At 40.4% G+C, this 17995-nt stretch overlaps 1 protein-coding gene across 4 annotated transcripts in view; it reads right to left on the bottom strand.

Annotated features, from left to right (window-relative positions):
* The window catches only part of LOC111141102 (par-3 family cell polarity regulator beta), a 1027371-nt gene that overhangs the window by 92840 nt on the left and 916536 nt on the right, over positions 1-17995 (bottom strand). For all 4 annotated transcript variants that reach the window (XM_022493436.1, XM_022493462.1, XM_022493453.1 and 1 more), the window contains one exon: positions 5599-5731. In XM_022493436.1, the coding sequence (XP_022349144.1) occupies positions 5599-5731 (133 nt within the window). The remainder of the gene's footprint in view (positions 1-5598; positions 5732-17995) is intronic.

Below are 17995 nucleotides of genomic sequence, written 5' to 3'. Positions count from 1 at the left end.
CTAAATTACAATAGCTACTAGTTGGACACATTTGATGGTTCTAATTCTTTATCTCCATCCTTCAAGATTTTTAAAACAGATACTTTCTTTAAAAATTATGATACAATTGACCTATAACATTGTATTAGTTTTAGGTATATGACATAATGATTTGACATATGTATATAGAATATATTTTTATCACAAAACAACAATCCATGAGGCTATACTTAGAGCAATTCTACCCAAAGAAAGTCACTTTTAGTCCTTTCAAAGAATTCTGTTGCCTCCCTCTGGGCCAAATTCCTAGGTCTGGGGTGAATCTAAATGTCACTTGCCTAACCTAAATAAGTAGCCAGAGGTCTGGTAATTTCTCATGAATAACGCAGTAAAACCATCTGGGATAGCTTAAAGATCCGGGACCAGCAGACAAAAATAAATCTTTCTCCTTTTACCAATAATGGCAGCAAGTTTAAGATTGATAATAGGTCTGCTTTTTCTAATGATAAAGAGGAAAATTCATGAAGGGAAAGGTCTTTTCTTTTTCTTTCCTTAAAACTCAAGATGAAGAGAGTTTATACTGTTATTAATCAGAAATTATGGTAGACAACTCCGAACCATGCCCAACATCCCTCCTCCCTTCCCCTGTTAATTAGCACCTTGATCTTCCTATGGGGACTACCTCTTCATCTAGACTCATTTATGGGATTTGTGTAGGCCTGATTCTACTTTGTGGTTCCAGGGTGATCTCGTGACCTAGTTCTGGCCAGTAATGGTACTGCATCTTTCTCAACAAGGGAGTTCCGAAGTGGGCATGTGACCCAGGCTGAGTCAAGAAGCCATTCAGGATTGCATCGAACGTCAGTTCTAAGACTTCCTGGATGTACTGGGTGGGGGGGTTATAAAGGTGTTGAGTTGGAGCTGCCACTGGTTGTCTCACTACCATATGAAGGAATCCCTGAGAAGGGTGCCTACAAAGAGAATAACGATGGAGCTGGATCCAGCTTTGCCTGAAGTCAGATATACCTATGGATTTTAAACTTATACAGGCCAACAAAATTTCCCTTTTTGCTTAGGCCAGTTTGAGTCAGATTTATGTTCTTTTGTGACCTAAGAGCCATTGACTAATCTAGAATTTTTCATCAGTGTCCTTAGTTGTTTTGTTTTGTTTTGTTTTTTTCAGATATCTTTAAGGTGCAGAGAGGGAAAATACAGACAACTCAATTCTGGTGTTGGACCATTGACAGCAGGAACTCATTTCTCTTATCCCTCATATTTAGAAAATAACCTTCTGATAGTTTTTACACTTGTGTGGCTATTACACATTCCATCTTAAATCCCTTTCATAAGATGGTTAGCATGATCGCATCTTGCTCTCTCTTCCTCTGACTGCAGAATTCACCAGATGTGTCTTTCTTGTCTAGACAGCTGCCAACCATGTTTCTTCAAGTTGGCTCCTAGGCCATCTTCAGAGTGAGCGAATCTTTCAGAGTTTCGGTTTCCATTTATTCACCCAACCATCACCTGAACCAATCCCCTTGGCCAGAGAGGTACGACCCTGTATTCTATGACAGTGGGAGTTTCAGTACCTCCTTCCCGTCTTTGTATCTATAAACCCCTTTCATAGATAGAAATTCTAATTTAGCCAGAGAGTTAAAAAGAGGAGGAAGCATACGGTCTATGCCATGCAGCTCTTGAAAAAAGACAATAATAAAGGTACTGATATTTTTAGAAAACTCTGGAGCCATCCCGTTTCTGAAATTACTTGCAGGATCTTCATGCTGCCGTTAAATAAGCAGATCATTTTTATCTGCTAATAAAGAATACCCCAGTCTGTTGCCAGAGGACTGTGATCGTCTTAACAAGTTTTACAGAAAATAACATACCAGGAGATAACAGGTATTATGTTTTCTTTTGGCAAATATTAACACTTAACGGCTAGCATATCTTGCTTACTTAATTGGGCCTATAAAAACTCGCCAGGCCATTTCACTTCCCACCATTGAAATTCTCTCCACTTGTTCTTTACAGCTTTTCAGAGCCTCCCTGGGAAAACAGCTCCAGAACAGGCTAGCTGAAAAGATTTTTAAGGTCTCTTGTCCATATTTACAAACCTTGCAATCTGTGTGTGTGTTCATTTATCTGAACACAAATGAAGTGAATAAATCAGAAGCTCCTTTGGGAAAAAGAAAACCACCAAATCTATGAGAAAAGGAACCAAATCTGCCCGCTGAGGCAACTCCTAAATGACTCTATGGAGTCCCCCGCAGCCCTGGCCACACACCCTGCCTTCAGCGGAAGGAACTGCTGCTGCTGAGCTCGTCGAGAAGCCAAGACGTTCTCTACTACAGAATTTCTCACATGTTATTGTCCTTTTATTCATTTTGCCTCTGTTGTCTGTATTCCTGGCTAGACTGTGAGTTCCTCCAAGGTAGAGATAATACTCTATTCTTGGATTGGCACCTGGCCTATGTGAAAATTTGATCAGAGCCATAGACAAAAGAGAGAAAGAAGCAAGGGCTGTGGAAGCAAGTGGGAACCCAAGAGAGCAGTGGGGAAAGCCTTCAGCTTGGAGCCACCGGACAGAGAACTGCCTATACGATAGCCTGGGAAAATGAGAAAGTCCGAGGTAGGCCAAGGATAGAATTATTAGTCCCAACGACAACAACATATTTTTAAAAATATTCATAGATCTTACTAATCTTTCCAGTGATTGCTTTACTAATTTTGGCTTTGAAGACTTCTGTGAGCCTACTTTTATTCTGTCTGGTCAACTAGAAGTAGCTCTGAGGCAACTTATCTTCCTAATTTGCTTCTCCATAGTTCAGAAGCTTCCCAGTCTAGGGGGACTCTAGAATATTTGTAGGCCTCTACATCTGAAGTACTAGGTCCAGGAAGTTCTGAGTCCACGAAAGTCATTTTTGATGATGCTGGTCCATGTCATGATTTTGTTAGAGAAGTTGAACTATTTTGCTTAAGGCAGTGAGTGGAATCAATGTCCTATTTTTTTTTTAAAGATTTTATTTATTTATTTGACAGACAGAGATCACAAGTAGGCAGAGAGGCAGGCAGAGAGAGAGAGAGAGAGAGAGAGAGGAAAGCAGACTCCCTGCTGAGCAGAGAGCCAATGTGGGGCTCGATCCTAGGACCCTGGGATCATGACCTGAGCTGAAGGCAGAGGCTTTAACCCACTGAGCCACCCAGGTGCCCCTCAGTGTCCTATTTTTAGAATCGTGGGCAGATACCTTGATAATTACACAGAGAAGCACCTAGCCACCCTCCCTTGGGCCCCACCCTTCTTTTTTATGGGTTGGTGATCCAATTTTAACAAGCACCCCTTGTGATGCTGAAGACCAGACAGATCAGGAACCACAGTCTCAAGAAAAGCAGCCTTGTTAGATCTGGATGACAAGCAGGAATGAAGCGCTAACTTTCTAAACTTGCTTTCCTAGATCTATCCAAAAGTAGCAAGACCACAGTGTGATTTGTCAGGCCTGCACTGGACAAAAGATACTAGTGTTTTCCCTTGGCTTGCAGAGAGGTAGAGAAAGGGCTGAGACTCTCCTCCCTGGTTTGGAGTCTCTCAGGTTGTCATAGAGAGCACTAGGCTTTTATGACAGCACACTTTGCAAGCACCCCTTTGGGATGCCTTAGTCCCCACTCATCTCAGAAACGTAAAATCACTTTTGGCAACACTCAATACACTTGAGCATGGGAAACACAAATTAAAAGAGATACTTCGTTACTCCCTAGATTGTCTGGTTCCACATTTGCTTGGAATAAAACCAGAATCATCAAGATAGAGAGCACTGGAGTGGATGGGTTATCTGTTTCAAGTTTGGTGAGGGTCAGGGAAAACCTGAAGTCTCATGAAGTTTAAGCATTTTCAACCTTTCGCTTGGTGTAAGGAGATCACATAAAATAAGGTCAAAACAACCAGGACTGTTTCATCTAAAATTACTTGCCTTACTTTGCTTATAGTTGTTTGTGGTGATGTTGAGATGGAGGACTTTTCCACGCCCTGGACATGGTGGTCTGTTTTGGTTATGGTGGAAAAACTTCCTTTTTTTTATTGCTTGTTTGTTTGATTGAGGGAGCAGAGCCTTATGTATACAGTCTGTCATCAAAGTTGATACATTGATCTCAATTAAGTTTAAAATGAAGTGAATTGTTATCTAAATTGTTATTCTGGGGAAATCTTTCTCTTCCGTTACCAAGAGTCGAAGCGACCCGTTGCCCCATCACTATAAATGCCATTCTGTTTAATCCTAACATCTGTAATAAAACCAACAGAAAGCTCTGTGTTCTGACCTCTAGTTACAAGTGCCTATCTCTGGAAGAGGCCAGAGCCATTTGGTCGGAGACCGCCAATCCTTACTTCGCATTTCTGATTAAACGCCATCGTACCAGAAGCATCTACCGAGCCGAGGAGTGTCAGGGGCTCTGCACATCAGCGGTGGGTACTGCAGCTGCTTCCTTTCAAACACTAGCACAAAAATGGGAGGTGCCACACGTGAGAAGCCACAGCACTGAAGTGAGAAACGGAAGGAATCCGCCTGGTTGCTGGACTCTGCTCTCCCAACCCTGACCTTGTGAGCACATGAGTGTGAAAATAAGGAAAGGAAACTTTCCCTTAATAGATTCGTCCTTCACAAGAGCTGGTGTCTTTAGTGGCCACCAGGGATAAGAGAGTTCCTTGTGTGGTTCTCAAAGCAGCACTAAAAATGGTAGTAGGAGGCAGTAACCATCAAAGAGGGTGAGTGAGAGCTGGCCTCACGGCAAGGACATCACTATTACAATGGACAGCTCTGCTCCAATAATGTGAGTAATGAGAGCCGAGATTTATTGAATACCAAGTCAGTGGCAGGCACCTGCTCTAAGTATGTGACATGTACTTTAATCCAGCTCTAAGCACTCTCCTCTGGTATTTTTGTGGATGCTCCAAAGTTAAGTATGTTTTGTCGGTATAGCCATGCCTTCTTGAAAAAAGAGAATGAATCACGTCTCCTGGAAAAACCCACAGAAGCTCTCTTTAGAGGTCACAGTCTTCTTTCCTGCTCACAAATGTTGAAGGATTTGGCAAAATACAAAAGCTGTTCTTATCTCAAAGTAAACGTCTCTTAGCGTACTGGTGAGATGGGCAAAATGGGAATTACTCAGATGCCATATACACACCACTGGTGGCTCTGAGGATGACCATTCTGAGATTTACTTCTAATATCCTTTCCCAAAGGAAAGATGGTTTGCGTCACATGGTCTGTTAATGCTTGCCCAGATTCTGAAACCCAAGCAATGGGAGGCAAGGATCAAGGCTCAGTAGATTCCTTGTCCTCTTTAAAATAGCGACCATCTGCTCCGCCCTAACATGTTGGTATACAAGTCCAACAGAGAGTAAATACGAAAGCAATTAAAATAAACTACTGTGCATTAGTGTGGTTTGATTTATGTAAACAACTTCTGTAGGACAAGATGGCTGTGGTTTGGGTAATGCTCGTATCTGTGAAACTCAAGTAAGCTAAATATAGCTTGGTATGTATAGAACATTCTTAGCCATGTTCTTCTGCTAGAAACTATCTCAGTTGAGATGAATTCAATGATTAGAATGAGGCCCGGACTTACCCAGTGAAGGTCATAATCTAGCCTCGCTCTTCCCTCGTCGTCCTCATATAAGGTGAATCCTTCCCTCCGGGCCTGATAATACTCTTTGCGCAACTTCTGGATGCGGTCCGTGCTCCCACTCGCAGGCCGGCCACTGTGGGACATAACCATACAAACACACTCACATGGTGTACATCAGCCTGGGAAGTCACTTTTTGGTCTTATTAAAGGAGCTGACATCTAAATTGGGATGATTCAACAATGTGATTCAAATATGCTAGGAAAACTGTAAAATCAGTAATAAAAGTAAGCAAAAAAAGGTCTTTATATAAATATTTTTAGCTCCAAGGGTCAAAACATTTGACTTGGGATTAACAAATTCCTTTTGAGTGAAAAGGTACTGTAAGGTCCTGACCTTTAGAGCAATTAAAAGAGCCATCTCTTTTTTCTTACAATCATCTGCACGGAATTTGGCTAAATTTTAATGTAATTATTTCATTTTCTCCAATAAGAAGCTGCCAAATTGAGACCAGTTGTTCAACCTGAAGATGGGATGTGGCATGGAGTTGGCGTGAGCCAGTCTTCATGTCAGTGACACTGATGCATTGCTAAAGTGGGGGGTAGCATACATGTCAGCATATGGGCCCACAGGGCCTAGGGAAAGCAAAGAAAGCAGAAGCCACATCAAGAAGTAAAAAGAAAAATTAAAGAAATGGGTGATAGTGGAATATTCCACCTTCATTACTTCATTACATTACTCCCGATTCTCCTCTCTCTACTCTAGTCCCGTCCTTCTCTCAGGAATTACAGTTTCTCAGTGACTCATCCATGCAACCCCAAACTGGTCAGCCAGTGGCTCCCTTTTAGCTTGGATTAGTCACGATCGCTTCAACAGAACCAACATCATGGGATACAATTCAGGGCTAGGAAATAAGAGGAGAATGCTAGGCACATTTCAACAACCATTCAACTTCTTTGGTTCATCTGAGACATAACCGAGTGTCCTATTGGGCCAGAGCTTGTGTTAAGATCTAGGAAAGTGAAGATAAACAGTTCATAGTCCTTGTCTGCAAAAAGCACATGGTCTGGGAATGAGGGGACTGAAGCGCATGCAGAAGGCTACAGTCCAGGTGCTACAACAGCAGTCTAATAAGGGACTGTGGGGACAGTGACTGCTTAAACTATCAGAGGGAGAGCAGGGCCATGGAAGATGATTATGGAAAGCTCCACAGAGGAGGTGACACCTTAGCGAGTCTAGAAAGATATATAGGGGTTCAACAGCTGGACAAGTGGGATGAGGAAATTTCAGGCAGAGGAAATTTCAGGTAGAGGAAATTTCAGGTAGAGGGAAGGGCGATACAGACGACAGAAATGAGAAGGCATCTCGCCTTGGGGGAACAGATGGAAGTAAGTCCATGTGGGCAAGCAGTGATCTTCAACTTCTTCTGTCCTGCCTCACACACACACACATCTCACACAACCCATGTTCCCTTCCCTTTCTCATTTAGGGAGCGAGTTAGAATACAAACGAGTGCTGGTGACTTTAGGGATATTTTGAATTTACTCTAATCAATGACAGAAGTATATCACCTGCAAATTTGGGTACTTGAACTCAATTCATAGCAACATGTAATCGTACGGACACTTGTGTTTGATGGGTAGGTGAGGATCACTGCCCTGGTAGACAGGGTAGATGGGAGGGGGCAGTGAGGAGGGACAGGCAAGACTGAGAAGGCAAGAAAGGGATCCACTGTGAAGAGCTGGGCAGAAGATTCCCATGTATTACCGTGGAGTTGTAAGTTTAAAGGAGTTTAAAGGAGACTTCACATTAAAGGAGATACCGGAAAGCAACAGAAAGAAGTCATCTACTATTTGGTGAAACAATTTTGAAGCTAGACTTGTAAACTGTGAAAAGAAAATGGTGAGTGAACATCTTTTGGAGGAAAAGCATTCTTCCCCAACTAGATTGTAAGTTAACTGGTGATGTCTTACAATATCTCTACAAAGTTAACATAGGGTTCTGGGCTTCCTACGCATTCCACAGACATGCAGCAGCCCACGCCTTTTATTAAAAAAAGACAAACCCCTGGGGATCACATATCTTTATTTTTCTTCAATATGTATTTAAAAACACTCAAAACAGTTTTGTTTCTTTACTAGGCTTTTCTTAAAGTAAAAGTTTTTCCAAGAAAAAAGCAGAATGAGACCAGAAATACGGAGAACATTCTGGTGGTTGCCAGAGGAGAGGGAGTGGAGAGAGGGGCAAAATGGGTGAAGGGGACTGGGAGGTAGAGGCTTCCCGTTACGGAATGAAGCAGCCATGGGGATGAAAGGCACAGCCTAGGGAACATACTTGACAGTACTGGAACAGCACTGCGTGGTGACAGACAGAAGCCACACTTGTGGCGAGCACAGTACAACACAGAATGGCTGAATCACTTTGCTGGACACCTGAAACTAAGGTAACACTGTGCGTCAGCTACACTCAAATAAAAAAAAAAAATGAAGGAGTTTTTGAGCATTTGAAAAAGATAATAAGAAAAAATAATGGAAGGTCTGCTATGCTTTTCTGAACAATGTGAGGGCAGGCGAGGCAGGCCAGGTCTCTGAGGACCAGCTTCCTTTCCTCTTGAGGACCGTGAGCTGTCTATGGCAGCCGTGTGCGGTGCACAGGCTTCTGCTGATGACGTGAACGTGTGAGCCAGGCTCAAACTCACCAGATGAGTTCAATCAACGCGGTGCAAACATTGCATACATAATCTATTAGTTTACCCAAAGAAACTGAAGCACTGAATTCAAGCAGAATGAAGTCATTAGTAATAAAGGAAAAAAAATGGTAAGGCACTGTTTTAAAACTCCCCACAATTTTCCTACATTTGCAGTGGAAAAAAAAAATCATACTCAGACTATAAACTATTCTTCCATATGCCTATAAATACATAAATTTAAAAATATGGGTCTGATCAGATTTTAGTTCTCAAATAGAGGGAACGGGGCAAGAATACAAAATCAGCTGTTTAGGATTCAGAAAATCCCCTATGGCTGACAGGAACATGACTATTTACCCAGAAAAGAAATCTGGCCTCAGAGAAAAAAACAGGAAAAAAGTCAGGAAGTCATGGACCATCTAAGTGCAAAACATGCTGCATCTTCTCCCTGGTGTGAATATTTTAAAGAAGATGTGGGACATGGTGCAAACCTTTCATAAGGACCCCAGACTACACCTCACCCTTATCTCTTTTTTTCCCTCTCTCCAGCCCTCATCCTGCCCTTAGTAACTATATCAGATTTTTCCCCTTGATTATATCAAGAGTTTGACATAATAAAATTAGGACGAGCAAATTCCGATCCCATTTTTCAGCTCTTCTCTGCGGATAATACTGACACACTTACCACTAAGTCAATAAAAATGATATGCATGGCTGTTGTGACCGAAGCAGTTAATTGATCCCATTTTGTGTTGAAAATGTAGAAATTTGAAGAGGAACATCAAAACATCTTTGTCATAACAGTGGCAATAATTATAATAGCTATTATTTATGGAACACTTACATATCAAACACACTGATACAAGCTATTACTGCCTTCACTTCCTGTCCAGAGCAGACCTAAGTAATTGATTACAGCATTCTTTCCTAATGAACCTAGATATGGCCTTAGAATCCTTCTTAACCCAGAACTTCAGAAAGCCACTATCAAAAAAAAGCCACTATACTAAAAGATACCTTAGAAGCTTCCAAAGTTTCATCAGATTATGATGTCCCTCAAATAGCCTTGCAACCATATAAAATCAGTCAAAGTATCAATAACCTCATCTCTAAGTTCCTACTTTGAAAATTAGGCTTTCTGTGTTATTTGTTCACTGGATGAAGTAAAGTTTGGCCATTCTTACAAAAATTCCTACTCTACCTGTATTCATATGTAGATGGTCAGCACCACTCCTGCACTTTTAATGTGCTGAAGTTTTATGTAAAATTAATTCAAGCAGTATAACAAAACAGATTTATGTTGTAGTGACTTCTTATAAATGATACTGCTTATGCCTTTAAAGGTAGATATAGTTAAACAGGCTCTTCTTATTACACTTCCGACCTGGACAGAGCTTAAAGTTGTGAAGGAGTTCAGAAACCATGTCCTTTTCATCATAGTGATATATTCCTATATGCAGTAAACCTATAGCAATACATTTCCATATGCAATAAACATCACAGAAAGGCCTTATCTCCTCCTTTGAAATCTAACCTTATTCTTCTAATTCTTTACATTCTTCTAGTTTGCAGTGACCTCAATTGACGTACACTTTATTTATTTATTTTTAGAGGTTTTATTAATTTGAAAGAGAAAGAATGAGTGATGGGGAGGAGGGGAGAGAGAGAGTGAGAAGCAGACTCCCCGCTGAGCAGGGAGCCCTATGTGGGGCTCGATCCCAGCCAGGACCCCAAGATCATGACCTGAGCTGAAGGCAGATGCTCTGTGTATGCCATGGTCTCCTCCCATTACTGCTGCAGGCTGGAGAAAAGAAACTAACATGTATTAAGCCCCTGTGATGCCCTAAGTATAGTACTTATGCCTTAATACTTCATCTCATCTAATCCTCAATCAAATTTGGGAAGATAACATAGTGACATTTCGCAGACGCCGGCGCCGAGGCTCCAGGAAGTTAAGTAGCACAGCTGGCGAATGGTGGACCAGGCGTTGTGTGACTTCAGGACCAGTGTGATTTCCACCGTATCACGCTGCCTTGCAGGAAAGGCATTAAAATGCAACAGGCATTTTGTAGCAGAAGCTCACAGGCATTTCAAGGCAGAGGGAATTTAGCAGAGCCCATTTATAGCCATACCTTTTGATATCCTTTTATTTGCACAGAACTTTGCAATAAAAATAGAAATTGAAGTAGCTGAAGTAATAGAAATACATGCAATGAAGTCTGTCTTCATTTAAGAATGATGTTGAAATGATCGCAGACTGAGATTTCTGGGTAATTAATATTACTCTCTAACAGACTCATGTGGGAAAGCGGTATAAAAATGAATGGGGTGCAAAAGAGCATCAACATAAGACAGAGATCCCATATGAAAGTGGAACTCTGGAGCAAGATCAGGACTCAGAGGCATCGAGGGCTGCTCCTGGTAAAATTCACCACGGACTACACGAGAAGGACTTGATCGCTGGCAATGATGCATTGCCGGATTGTGAATTAATCTGCAATGACTTTACGTGTGTGCTTAAGCGGGCACGTGTGTAAATACATGAGTGAATTGTGTATAATGAATTCCCAAGAGCTGTGTCATTTTCAGAGAGCCTCAAGACAATGTGGTTTTCCATTTTAAAGAAGATGTGTTCAATTGACTGACTACAGTGAGTATAGCCCTCCTTTGTAGGTACCTACGTGGGGTCCAGAATTGGTGATGTGGTTAAGAAAACAGTCCTTATAAAATGGAAGCTTCACAGGAATGTTCCTACCTCGATGTGATAACCCTTACAAACTCACTGAATAAAATGATTTAAATGAGAAGAACGCATGTGAACAACAAGCAGGAATCTACACAGTGTTTTTGAGTTTGGGGTTTGATGAGAGTCTTTAATTGTGTAGAAGTTACCATAGAAAAGTTATTTTGATGCTTGCCATAAAAAATTTTAATTATATAGGTATGGTGTTAGTCTTCCATATTTACAAGAGAGTAGAATTTTAAGTTTTCGACAAAAGGATTAGCCTCCTAAAAGATACGGTGCAAAGGGAAACACTTTTGTACCCTTTAAGAATGCCAAGATACTGTTCCTTCCCCATTCTTTCCCCATTGTCAACGCCCCCCCAACCCCCTGCCACCCGGCCATGGGAAGGGTTGCTCATTTTGTCTTTTTGCATTTAAGGACTGAAACGCCATCACAGTTTTCAACTTCAAATTTAGTAGTACCACAGCTCTTCCTGAGAAAACAGGGCATATGTATATTTTTTTCCAAGTGTGAACAGAGCCCCCAACGTACCTGAGATTCTTGGCATTCACACTCTTGATGACACAAATATAATAAAACCCAACTGTCTATATGCAATATTATTTTACTTTAAATCCCAAACTAGGTTCTAGAAAAGAATATTCCCTCGAAGACAGATAGCCATGGACACAACTCTTACTTATCTTCTGTTGGTGAGAAAGACTTCTGTCAAATGAAACATTTGGGAGATTTTTATAAATGCACTCAGGATCATTAATTCAAAAGCATTTTGAAGATTTATAGGAACTATAGCCCAATAGCACTTATACTAATACTCTACAGATTTGATATCCTACAATAAAATACACTTATATAGGGAGCCCATATATATTGAAGGAGATTTAATAATAAACAGTGGATTTTGATGGGATTTAATTCCATAGAATTCTTCAAGTGATATTCTAGTCCTGAATAGTTCTGAAAATTATCCAGTGTAAATAGCCAGTGAAAATTACAATTAGGTAAATACGCTCTTCTTTTCCCTGCTCCCAATTTCTTGTAATGGATTTTCAAAGGTACACTGACAAGTAAGTTTTTTCAGTTTAGTCTAGTGCAATTTGGGGACCCAGATATGACTCCCCATAAACAACATTTGGGAATTCTTCCTAATTTTTTCCCAAATTCACCAATCATTATGTATGATGGTTGCCCCCATTTGCAATTATTTTTGCAAAAAAATTCCCCAAATAATAAGTGGACACCTTTCCTCACACAAACATTTGCTTTCTATCAGATTTAAGTTATCTTGTTGATCAAACAATTACTCTAAATTAAGAACCCTTTGCTTACCATAACTGCCTAAAAATTCCTATATTAAGAGTAACAAGTTTAGAGAAAGGGTAAATGATATTAACAGACAAAATAATAATTTTCACATTTAGAATCTCCTCTAATTTGAGGCCTACTTTTGTAGGTTAGTTGTCTCTGACTTAATAGGTAAAGAATCAATGCTCAGACATCTTAAGAGAATATTTAAGGTCACATAGCAATCTGGTGGCAGAATTTGGGGGAAAAAAAAAATGTGCTCTATGCTAATACATGACTTTGAAAAGTATGTATTTGTATACATTTCTAAGAGCTCAAAAAAAATTACACTTATGTTAGGAACCCATGGAGAGGCTGAAACACTGGTCCAGAGAGGTCGATAAGCAGGTAAGGTCATAAAGAAGACGGCAGAACCACACACATGATGTATTAGCTCAGCCTGTAATCCTGAATGTGGTCCTTACTCCAGCCATTCGGAGGCTGCCTATGGCATTTTGACCCAGATGCAACAATCTGACAATGTGACTTGGCCTACCTGGGCTCCTGATTTTGCCATGGCAACCTGAGTTTGACCTTTTGTCTTTCTCAACATGTTTTCTGCTTTTAGCATCTGTTCCCTTTAAGATCCTTGTCTTGGTATTTCCATCCCTTGCTTGGTGGAACTGACCTTCTGACTCCTATAGCTTGAAGATTTGTCCTGGAAATCTTAACCCTGGACTGGACCTTGACCCCAATGAATCAAACTTTAGTGGAAATAAAGGCCCCCTTCCCTTGGTACTTCTGATTGCATAATGGTGAGCATTTCCACTCACACCACGAACCACAGCTACCATTTACTGTTGAAAGTAATCTCATTGATGCATGAAGGACAACTTTCTCCCCTGTGATTGATTGTTGTGACTGAGAATCTCACCAGATCAATGTCACCTCCTGTTCTGATAAAAGGCATTCCTCTACCTTTGCTCTTTATCACTTGAGACAATGCAAGGCCCCTTGCTAATCAGAACATTCGGCTTCTCTATCTCCATTTCTAGCAAAAGCGGAAATTTCTTAGGAGTGACACTGTTATTCACAATTCAACAACACACAAGTTATTATTCTCAGCTTCAACTCATGATTAGAAGCCCAGAACATATAACTGCATTATTCTGATACTGTACAATGACCTTCTGGCTGCGTTCAAATTTCAGAAGCCAGTTTTACCATTAGTCATAAAATACCCATTGGAGTTGTTCATATTTTGCATAGCATTCTAGTATATTTCCAATGCAGTGCAGTGTTTTTGAGCCTTAAATGGTTTACACAAATACTGGACACACTCAAAGTTATGTATAAGTGTGTGATACACACAGCCTTGAAATATGTTGCCCATTTTATTAACAATACAAAGTATGTGGGGGTCACAGAAAGAATCTATCAAGTGTTTCATATGGTAATTTTTTTTTCTTAAGAAAGATTTTAAAATGTGGTTGAAAAGTTCACAGGAGAGGGCAGAAAAAGTAGCCCTTCAATTGTACTCTACATCTTTGCAAAACATGCATGCATAGATGCAAAGAAAAATACATTTGGGCCAACCGGGAACTGTGAATCCATTATGTCTTCTGTTAAAGATGATAAATAAAGCACGTTCTGAACCATAATTCATGTAGCTACAGTTGCTCTTACATGGCTGGGATACAGCAACGTGGCACCATTTAACTATATTTAACTCGTGCAACTAATCTTTAAGCTTAAACAAAAATGAGGACCTGGGGCAAATGGCAATTTACGTAGTGATAGTGCTCCCACTGGCCCTTCCATGTTAATGAACATGGGATGCTGGACATGAACTGAGTTGGTTTCCCTCAGCTGGTGTCTGTTCCCAGGCGTCACTCTCTGCTTCACATCGTGCTGAAGATGATTCCAGTATTTTAAGATATTGCATGACTTACACAACATGGCCCTCATATGCGAGCCAAACACTTCAGCTGGTGTTCAACCAAAGGAATTGCTACCTGATGCACTGCTGCAGGAAACCGTGTTGTGTGGGTATAGTGAAAGATTACAGGTAGGATCCAATAGAGCACTCTCCAAAAGTGTTTTTCAAGGTTAATTCTGGCTATATACAACTTTTGTCTCCTCTAATAGCTCTAGAAACTAACCTTGAGACATGATTCCACATTCAAATCACAAGTTTTCTTGAACAGTTTTATGGTCCCCCCAAAAATCAGCAAAATATTGATAAAAAGGTAAATGGAAGAAACCTATAAAACTTGGATCATTTTAACTCTCACTCACATTCTTGAGTTGGACGAAAGTGACTGACAGAGGAATAAACTTTTGTTGCTTATACACTACTTGAGCAAATCAACGATATTACACATGTATGCGTGTGCGTACACATACACCTTCCCAAAGAAATCCTCACCAGCAATTGCAGGATTTGCAAGATAAAATTATTATATTCTATGCTTAAATCAAACACAGCCTGAGTTTTAGGAATACATAGCTGACATTTAGATGTGGATTAATCTTTCAGGGTCAATTCTGGGAAAAATAAGCCTTTGTGGGCTGCAGGCCATAAAACCTTGGGACTTCATAGGCCCCTGTGAAATTTGTTCATTCTCAGAGGAAACAACATAGAAGGTCTGTCCCCTCCCAGGGGATCCTGGAATGCCATCAAAGGCCACTGATTCCTGACAGCTGGAAATTTAGACCTTTCCTTTCAAACAGTAAGGAAATAAAGCTTAATAGACTACAGAATTTTAGAGATTCTAAATGATTTAGTGCATGCATGGTGGTGTTTTGGGCTTTGTTTGTTTTGTTCTATTTTTTTTAGAGGATACTCTCAGTCAGGAAACGTTATTGTATGCTGTGGTAACCAAATGTCAGTAGATTAAAACAGCAATTATTTACTCACATTATGAGACCTTTTCCCCCCTTCCAATAGAAGGGGTTGAGAAAATAATTAAAGTGACAAAGAGAAAAAAATATTTAAAAACAACTCAAGTTTTTCAATTGAAAGGAGCTAAAGATTATGATTAGGGGCTCATAATGTCAGGAGACAAAATCTTCTAAATGCATGCTATATGTAAGTTAGTCCTTCCCTTCATACGCAGTAAAGGCATATATAATAAGTTGTTCCAACAGCCACCATGAATGCATGGGTCACATAGCGATGTGACTGTGGGGCAGATCTTAATTATCACACATATGGCGCTAAATCATATGAGCTCATAAACATAGAATTCGATATGCAGTATTCTGATATGATTAGCATAAAAACAATTAAGTCCAGAAACTTATTAAGAACGTGTTTTGATAGTACCTCAATTCCTCTCGTTCCTTTTACACCTATATGCATGAATGCTGAGCTCTTCTGCGATTTTAAATAGGGTTACAACAATTATCCAATCCAAATAGCTTCTCAGCTTCAAAGAGCCACATGAAAAGTTAACATATACTTAGGTCCCAGAGGGTGTCAGCTCCAAGAATATCCCACAGCTCTCATTTACCTGGGTGTAAAGTGAGCTCTCCTAACCCTCTAACCTCACGTTGACCTCTTGACACGAGGGATTTATGGGATAGAGACAACTTACATTATCTTCTCCTACAGACTATTTCAGTTGTTTTTAAAAGATATTCCGATTCTTAACAAATCCTTTTTAGGAGCATGGTGATTTTCTTTTCGCCTGGAAAGTAATAAATTGGTACCAAACTTAGATCATCAACTACTTTTGTAGAAGTTTTCCAATAACCCTCTGAATGTTTTCAGATGTGTACATTTATTTCAACTTATACCTATTTATTTATTCTTAAATATTGTCATGTCCCTGGCCCTGGTGATATAATGGTGGTTGAGACCCAGACCTGACCTTCAGGGATTTCACAGTCTTGTGGGGGAAGATGGAGATATAAGTAAATAATTACAGTGCAATGTGGCAATTATTCTGAGGAAGTATCATGAAGGCTAATGAAATCCTGCAGTAGCTCAGAGGATAGGTGATTAGCTCTTCTTGTGGAGGCCAGGAGAAAGGAAAAGGAGAGCAAGGATAAAGAGTGGGGGGTGGGCTGGGCATGCCAGTGGAAGACACCTCAGGTGGCATGAGTTGGCAACACGAAAGGGTATATGGTCAGACACGGCAGAAGTGTGGAAGTGGGGGAAGAAATTCTAGGAAATGGAGCTGGTAGGACTTGAGCAGCTCCACTTGCCAATCTTTCCAGAAGGGACGATGATGGGGAATCATTGGAGGACTTCAAATAGGGTAGACGTCTTCATCAGAATTATTCTTTCCACCAGGATAACCCTGGGAGAACCTCGCTTTCTCCGGCCCAACATCTCATCACGAAGAAAGGAACCAGCTGACCTCAGTAGGTATTTCTTGCTCTTATATTCAATCACTTCTTGGGTGTGTATAGAGTTGAAGCTACATGGTTGGCCAAATCATTGGCAAAAGTCATCTTCTATTTCCCTGATTGCTGGGTACTGTGCCTGGAAGGCCACTTTCTTTCAAGGCATTGGGACTTGGCACCTTTCTTTCAACTTGAAAACTGAACATTCCAAAACCAGAGCTCTTGTTTAACCAGGAACATTAGCTGGTGATGAAGCATGACGCATTGTTAATATAGTGATAAATTTCCCATTAGGAACAGGGCACTGGCTGCCAAATCAGAGGGCAAAAAGTTAAAAAAACAAAACAAAGCCAATGAAACCAGCCCATTATGGGTTGACAAAGACTTTTATTTTCCCTGGCACTTTAAGGGAAAGTAGTCACAGAATCTTAATTAATAAATAGCCATTGCTCCATTCAGGCGAGGTAATGGTAGTGCCTCAGTATCTGCCACGGAACAATTTGTAGCTGTCTTCTTGATCTGAAAAGTGAATGAGTCGTCGACTCTCAAAAAAGAGGGGAAATTAGGCACTATGCTGCTGACAATTGAACTCTATAAATAACCCACAGTGAAAATGAATAAAAAACATGCCTTCCCCCAGCTTTCAGTAGCCTCTCGACAGTGTGACAGTTGCTAGTTTTTTCAATAAACATGATGTCAATTATGCCTTTTATCCATCATGGCAAAGTCACGTGTGGGGAATAATTGAGTATCTTTTTTCTCTTCCGGCACCTCATATAACAATGCTTTTCTGTTTTATTTATATCATACTGAGGCAAAGCAGCTGTCTGATCTGTAACCTATATGTTGTATCGACTCTATTCCTTTTTATTTCTTCCCTAGTTTCCAAAAGCTTTATTAGCAACAGTATTTTAGTCAGCTCTCAATTATCTGCAGAAATAGGTTTGGAAGGACATGAAAAATAGGCACTACAGATGACTTCGAAAACTCATTTAATCCAACAACTTTAGTGTCTTTCTCAGTGAATGTTTTCCCAGAGCTGTAAACAGTCCCCCAATTAATTGACTTAAGTTGCACATTCGTTTCCATGCCCGGCCCCTCGTTTGGTTAAGGTACTAATGAGCAGAAAAACAGGCCAAAAGGCAGGCAGGGCTTAGAAAAACAGAAGGGCTACGAAGACTTAAATGGGGGAAAACAGAATTTGGATGGTTGAGAGTTAACCACCCAGGAAACATTCACCTAAAGGATTTACTGTGGTCTTAGAGAAAGGTAACTTTTTCAGATTAAAAAGTAACAGGTATTGTTTTCCAAGCAGATAAACTGAAAT

The sequence above is a fragment of the Enhydra lutris genome, unplaced genomic scaffold (genome assembly GCF_002288905.1).
Source record: "Enhydra lutris kenyoni isolate GAN:26980312 unplaced genomic scaffold, ASM228890v2 scaffoldscaffold1, whole genome shotgun sequence".
Taxonomy (NCBI): domain Eukaryota; kingdom Metazoa; phylum Chordata; class Mammalia; order Carnivora; family Mustelidae; genus Enhydra; species Enhydra lutris.
This window is presented reverse-complemented; position numbering and strand designations above follow the sequence as displayed.